This window comes from Salmo salar, chromosome 25 (genome assembly GCF_965601325.2).
Source record: "Salmo salar chromosome 25, fSalSal1, whole genome shotgun sequence".
Lineage (NCBI taxonomy): Eukaryota > Metazoa > Chordata > Actinopteri > Salmoniformes > Salmonidae > Salmo > Salmo salar.
This window is the reverse complement of record NC_138315.1, coordinates 50,090,867-50,097,886: the sequence shown is the minus strand read 5'-3', so window position 1 is coordinate 50,097,886 and position 7,020 is coordinate 50,090,867. Positions and strand designations below refer to the sequence as shown.

Here is a 7,020-nt window from a genome sequence, read left to right as displayed (position 1 = left end):
GCCTTTTCTTATACAATGACAGAACTCCTTCCTGCCGCCCTCACTTCCAAAAATCCCTTTCTTATACTATTCCAATGTAATGCTTTTATCTATATACTGTTCCTCCTCCTCCTCCTCCTTATCTATATACTGTTCCTCCTCCTCCTCCTCCTTATCTATATACTGTTCCTCCTCCTCCTCCTCCTTATCTATATACTGTTCCTCGTCCTCCTCCTCCTTATCTATATACTGTTCTTCCTCCTCCTCCTCCTTATCTATATACTGTTCCTCCTCCTCCTTATCTATATACTGTTCCTCCTCCTCCTCCTTATCTATATACTGTTCCTCCTCCTCCTTATCTATATACTGTTCCTCATTCTCCTCCTCCTTATCTATATACTGTTCCTCCTCCTCCTTATCTATATACTGTCCCTCATTCTCCTCCTTATCTATATACTGTTCCTCATCCTCCTCCTCCTTATCTATATACTGTTGTCGTGTCTTTGGGGGTACCATTAAACTGAAGATATGTTTATCAATTAGCTCCCTGTAATTATTATCACGCGATTAAACTGATTAATCGTTTAATTGTAATTAACTAGGAGATCGGGGCACCAAGGAGAATATTCAGATTACAAAGCTATAATTTTCCTAATATAACTTTCCTGTACTATAATATTTTATTATAGTATAGGCCGATTATCTTCTGGTTTAAATGGTGTATTTTACCTTTAGTCCAGTCTCATTCCAAACGTCGTAAATTGTTGTATCTGCACGAACCCAGTCTTTACTAAAATCATCCATACATCAATTGTCTTAAAATCATTTATTTACTACACTAAGTAATTAACAGAAAACATACAAACAGTAATTATCGTCACAAAGGATTGGTAGAGGAATGTGCCCTGGTGGGCTAAACAGGCAGGTCGGCCTGTTGAACAATGGATCATAAAAGTTCAGCTGTGGCACACAGAGTTCATTAATATTAACAATTGACAATTGAAGGCTCGCTCATTCGGGAACAATTGCAATCAATATATATTTACGCTCATGTGTCGTCGAGATCCTTGTTCGATCGTCGTTCTGATGGAGAGTCTCTCTCTCGGTTAGAATGGATCTTTCAAAGCGACATTCATTAATGTCGTCATCGAATGGTTGTTTCGTTGGTCTTCGCGTTCAATGATATAATTTACTTAGCTGCAGACTAATAATTAATATCAAAGACTTGTTCTTATTCTGTCGGTATCAATAGTCTAAAAGTTAACCACGTGGTATGGTTCACTTTCAGTAGAGGAATTGGATGGTAAAACCTATAGGCCACGGAGTGTAGGCCTGGTCTGAAGAAATGTAAATCAGGGGGTGTTTTATAGTGCCCATCGAACAGGCTTGTCAAATGACGCCTGGTCCTGTATGTGTCCCTGGGGCGTGCATATGACTGAGCTAGACTTGGTTACAGAAATACAATTCTATCACATTAACATCAGTACAATAGCATCTCACTGTATTATAAAAGCTTTATCCTTATTAATACATTCTATACACCCATTATGATGCGAGTCTCAAGCTGATGCTATTATATAAACAGTTTTATGGTAATATGGCTATATTGTCTCTTCTGAGTATCACAAAATTGTACCAAGCGGATCAGTTCGTAGCTGGATTCTTCACCAATATTCCATAACTTCTCCAGAACACAAAATGTCGCTTGGCTCTCCAATTCCATGAGTTGGAAGAATTTCCTGTGTCTCTCTATGGGCCATGTGGCCAGAGACTCTACTGGAATTTTAGAGTTTTTACAACCCTTTACACACAGGGTGAATTGGGGGGAAGGTAGGTTGGATGGTGGTGCAAAAGGGAGGGGGTCAACTGTCCTCCCTGTACCAAAAGAGGCCAAGGTCATGACACTGTTCCTCATTCTCCTCCTCCTTATCTATATACTGTTCCTCGTCCGCCTCCTCCTTATCTATATACTGTTCCTCATTCTCCTCCTTATCTATATACTGTTCCTCCTCCTCCTTATCTATATACTGTTCCTCCTCCTCCTCCTCCTCCTTATCTATATACTGTTCCTCCTCCTCCTCCTCCTTATCTATATACTGTTCCTCCTCCTCCTCCTTATCTATATACTGTTCCTCCTCCTCCTCCTCCTTATCTATATACTGTTCCTCCTCCTCCTCCTCCTTATCTATATACTGTTCCTCCTCCTCCTCCTCCTTATCTATATACTGTTCCTCATCCTCCTCCTCCTCCTTATCTATATACTGTTCCTCCTCCTCCTCCTCCTCCTTATCTATATACTGTTCCTCATCCTCCTTCTTATCTATATACTGTTCCTCGTCCTCCTCCTCCTTATCTATATACTGTTCCTCCTCCTCCTTATCTATATACTGTTCCTCCTCCTCCTTATCTATATACTGTTCCTCGTCCTCCTCCTTATCTATATACTGTTCCTCCTCCTCCTCCTTATCTATATACTGTTCCTCCTCCTCCTCCTTATCTATATACTGTTCCTCGTCCTCCTCCTTATCTATATACTGTTCCTCCTCCTCCTCCTCCTTATCTATATACTGTCCCTCATTCTCCTCCTCCTTATCTATATACTGTTCCTCCTCCTCCTCCTTATCTATATACTGTTCCTCCTCCTCCTCCTCCTTATCTATATACTGTTCCTCGTCCTCCTCCTTATCTATATACTGTTCCTCCTCCTCCTCCTTATCTATATACTGTTCCTCCTCCTCCTCCTCCTTATCTATATACTGTTCCTCCTCCTCCTAATTATCTATATACTGTTCCTCCTCCTCCTCCTTATCTATATACTGTTCCTCCTCCTCCTCCTTATCTATATACCCTTCCTCCTCCTCCTCCTTATCTATATACTGTTCCTCCTCCTCCTTATCTATATACTGTTCCTCCTCCTCCTCCTCCTTATCTATATACTGTTCCTCATCCTTCCTCCTCCTTATCTATATACTGTTCCTCGTCCTCCTCCTCCTTATCTATATACTGTTCCTCCTCCTCCTCCTCCTTATCTATATACTGTTCCTCCTCTTCCTCCTCCTTATCTATATACTGTTCCTCGTCCTCCTCCTTATCTATATACTGTTCCTCATCCTCCTCCTTATCTATATACTGTTCCTCCTCCTCCTCCTTATCTATTTACTGTTCCTCATTCTCCTCCTTCTCCTTATCTATATACTGTTCCTCATCCTCCTCCTTATATATATACTGTTCCTCCTCCTCCTCCTTATCTATATACTGTTCCTCCTCCTCCTCCTTATCTATATACTGTTCCTTGTCCTCCTCCTTATCGAAAATCCACTTATAACGGTCCCTCAGTCCTCAGACCAAATAATCAATTCTCCATTTGTTTATCTCCTCACCTACTGCGCATTTCACTCACACCAAACACATAAGGACAGACAACATATTATTTATATCTTCCAGGTGCCCCATAGGTTATGGCCTGTTTTCAGAACGTTCATGCTAGATACAGCTTCTGCTCCCTAACTACTATTGAGTACCCTTCTGCAAGTTACCCCAGCACCCCCAATACGCTAGAAGGTGAGCTACTGTTCTTAATATATATAACATATAACACACATTGACATACAACAATTACCACACATTCAGTGAGTTATACATGCACATTTTAGGTTCCTTTGTTATTACAATTACAAGAGGGAGGCGGCGCTTTTACATACCAGCGAAACACTGAACACCCACTTCTTATAAATTACAGACTTCGATATAACAGGTGTCTGCTTACCTTACAATTTGGTGATCAGAGAAGGGGGGATTCAGGTTCCGTCTAGTAGCGTTGCGCTCACTCCCTCCTGGCAAGCTCACCAAATGTTGGTTCCATTTTTTTGTGCTCCGTTTTTTACTTAACAAATAAGGAACACTCAAAATGTGCACTTATAAATCATAACAATTTTAATCAAAATACAGCTGTAGACAAAGTCAAAGATCAAACATCACACATACAATTGATGTCTCCCCTGAGTTCTGCAAAATAGGAAAAGTCCCAAGTTATTTTATTAAGCCCGAAGTCCAGCCCTAGTGATGTTATTGCATAAGTCATTACCTTCTACTCATCAGACCAAGCCCATGCATACACAGCTATACAAACTTGCAAGAGAGATACAATAGTTCCAGTGTTTTCTAAGGGCTCAGCATTAAATGTCCACTCCCCCAAGTTGATTTATAGAGGTATGTCTGACTAGTCTCTTATCTCTTTTACACCCCTGCAGGGTTCTGTGTTTATCTTTGAAGTGCTTTCTCACAGACCCCATGCAATAACTCACACATCTCTCAGACCTTTTCTTTATAAGAGGCAGAGACTAGAAAAGACCTGTGAAACAATTTTAAACCTTATAATGCATATATATTGTTAATCTGTGGTCTAGGACCATATAAATATAGTGGGGGAGGGGTCTTATAACCCTTCCTCTTCTATTAATACAACATAAGCATAATCAATTATTATAATACATCAAACATTTGGTGCAGCCCCTATCATGACCCCAATTTGACCCCATCACTACCCAGAAGATCGTACAACATTATTGCCATGATGATCTTCTGAACTTCCCAATACCTTTACCAGTCACATCAAACCATACTGTCTTCAGATTGAAATCCTGTCAAAAATACTGTCAGACTTATTTGTAATAGATTGTCATAGCAATTGTCATTGTCATAAAAAGTAAATTGATTACATCGTTTTTTTTAACATGGTGTGGGGCTCGCATTCTTTAAATATCAAGATTGGGTTGGTCAGTAACATTCCAACTAACTATCTACTAACCCTAACCCAAGCCCTAACCCTTTATCCTAACCCTTAGTCCCTTTCGCTAAACTTTAAACCATAGCCCTTACTCTAAACATAAGCCTAACCCAAGCCCTAACCCTTTATCCTAACCCTTAGTCCCTTACGCTAAACTTTAAACCATAACCCTTATTCTAAACATAACCCTAACCCAAGCCATAACCCTTTATCCTAACCCTTAGTCCCTTACGCTAAACTTTAAACCATAGCCCTTATTCTAAACATAACCCTAAACTTAGCAAGCAGTTGCTTATCAACAGGTAGTTTGTTGGTCGAATGAATATCCAAAAATAGCAACAATGACAGAGTAAAGGTTTAGCTTTACCTTTTAATTTATTTTCAAATTACTAATTGCAAAAAATATACATAAAAACAGTATCTAAATAAGAAAATCTGTTATAATCAGTTAAAATCAGTTACACATGTGTTTTAAATGGAAACAAAATGATAAAAATAAGAAACTTGTCCTCTATCCAGGGCATGATGAGCAGTGTATCTATGCAGGAATAGATACCATTATGTTAATACACTAGCATCAATGTACTTCCTGGTCCTTTATTCCTGCTTGTTTAAAGACATGTTGGCACCATATCCATGCAACACCTCTTTAATCCAGGGCATAAAGAAAGGGATTTTCATGTACACATGAGGATATCTGGAATCATCACATCTCTCAGCATAATTAAAAGCAACGATACCCTGTGCTTTGTTGTTACAAATAAGAGGTCCCCCTGAATCTCCCTGGAACACAGAACAACAGAAATTAGAGAAAAGAGATACAGAAGTGTGATTGTGAAAGGAGAATAAGCGAACACTTCAAATTCTATTTTAGTGTTTCAATACAGTAATGTTACAGATAAATAACCACTGCTTATCTGATCAACTAAAGTCTGTACTGGTTGTCCTCTACAGCATGTTGGTTCTAGTATTACTATAATCATTTGATCCAAATTCAATTTAGTTACCTGACAAAATCCTTTCCCTCCGGTAGTACTAGTGCACATCATTTGTTTTATGTCAAAGTAATTCTGCCACACGCTCTTGCATTCAGAGTTATCCTCCAACGTCACTGCCACTTCCATCAAAACGTCTGAACCCTGTTTGTTGTTTGAGTTAGTCTTGCCCCAACCAGCAACAGAGCATTTGGGGGATGCTGGGATATGTTCATCCTCCTTTGGGAGTCCAATGACCGTCACATACTCGGTTAGACGAGCTGTGGTCTTTAACTGTAAGAGGAAAATAAATAAAATGAGATAAAGTTATTATATTATATTTGTATAATTCAGAATAAACCTTGAATAAAACTGTATAAACATTCATGTCAGTGAAGATAATCTGTATCAATTGAATGCATTTCTTATAAGGCCCTGCATTCATTTAAAGTTGATATGAAATAAGTACATTAATATACTGTAGAAATGAGACATTAGGGGTGACTTGAAGATTACCTTCAGTAGCATGATGTCATAAGTGATCTGCGTTGCATTCTCATGTAAGGGATGCCGATGATAATGTGACACCTGAATCTTTTGAAAACTCTTCTTCCACTTCTTGAAGTCATGGGCTCCAAGCACCACCATTAAAGGATAAGCACTAACAGAAAATCAAAAAGGGTCGCAAAACATAGAATGAAATAGAAGAAGTCCTCAAGAGACTTAACAAGATGCAACAAAACATACCGCATCTGGATTCATTTGTTGTCTATGACAAAGAAAGACTCACTTCCTTAAGCAGTGCGCTGAAGTCAGGACAACGTCCTCCCAGATGAGCATTCCTCCACAAACATGGTGTCCTCTGTGTTGCAGAGAGACCATATAGGGCCTAGAGTGGGGTTTAGCTATTTTACCACCCACAATACCACTCTCAGAGGATCCTTGGAAGGAGGGGGAAAGAGGATATCATGTTAATAACTATGTCTTCTGGGACATACAAGCAGCAAAAACAACATAATTTGTGTTCAATTAGGTTAACAATTAGCTACCTTCTTTACTGTCTATTACCTAGTGATTATTTATAGAGAATAATCTGCTATACCTTCTTTACTGTCTGCTACCTAGTGATTATTTATAGAGAATAATCAGCTGTACCTTCTTTACTGTCTATTACCTAGTGATTATTTATAGAGAATAATCTGCTATACCTTCTTTACTGTCTATTACCTAGTGATTATTTATAGAGAATGATCTGCTATACCTTCTTTACTGTCTGCTACC

At 39.1% G+C, this 7,020-nt stretch overlaps 1 protein-coding gene across 1 annotated transcript; it reads right to left on the bottom strand.

Moving 5' to 3' along the window:
* Positions 1 to 3,943: 3,943 nt before the first annotated feature.
* LOC123739480 (mast cell protease 1A-like) lies at positions 3,944 to 6,507 on the bottom strand. The gene is made up of 3 exons (XM_045713824.2): positions 6,256 to 6,507; positions 5,773 to 6,033; positions 3,944 to 5,548 (listed from the first exon to the last, which is right to left on the bottom strand). The coding sequence occupies exons 1-3, from the start codon at positions 6,385 to 6,387 to the stop codon at positions 5,363 to 5,365; spliced, it is 579 nt and encodes a 192-aa protein (XP_045569780.2). The 5' UTR covers positions 6,388 to 6,507; the 3' UTR covers positions 3,944 to 5,362.
* Positions 6,508 to 7,020: the final 513 nt, after the last annotated feature.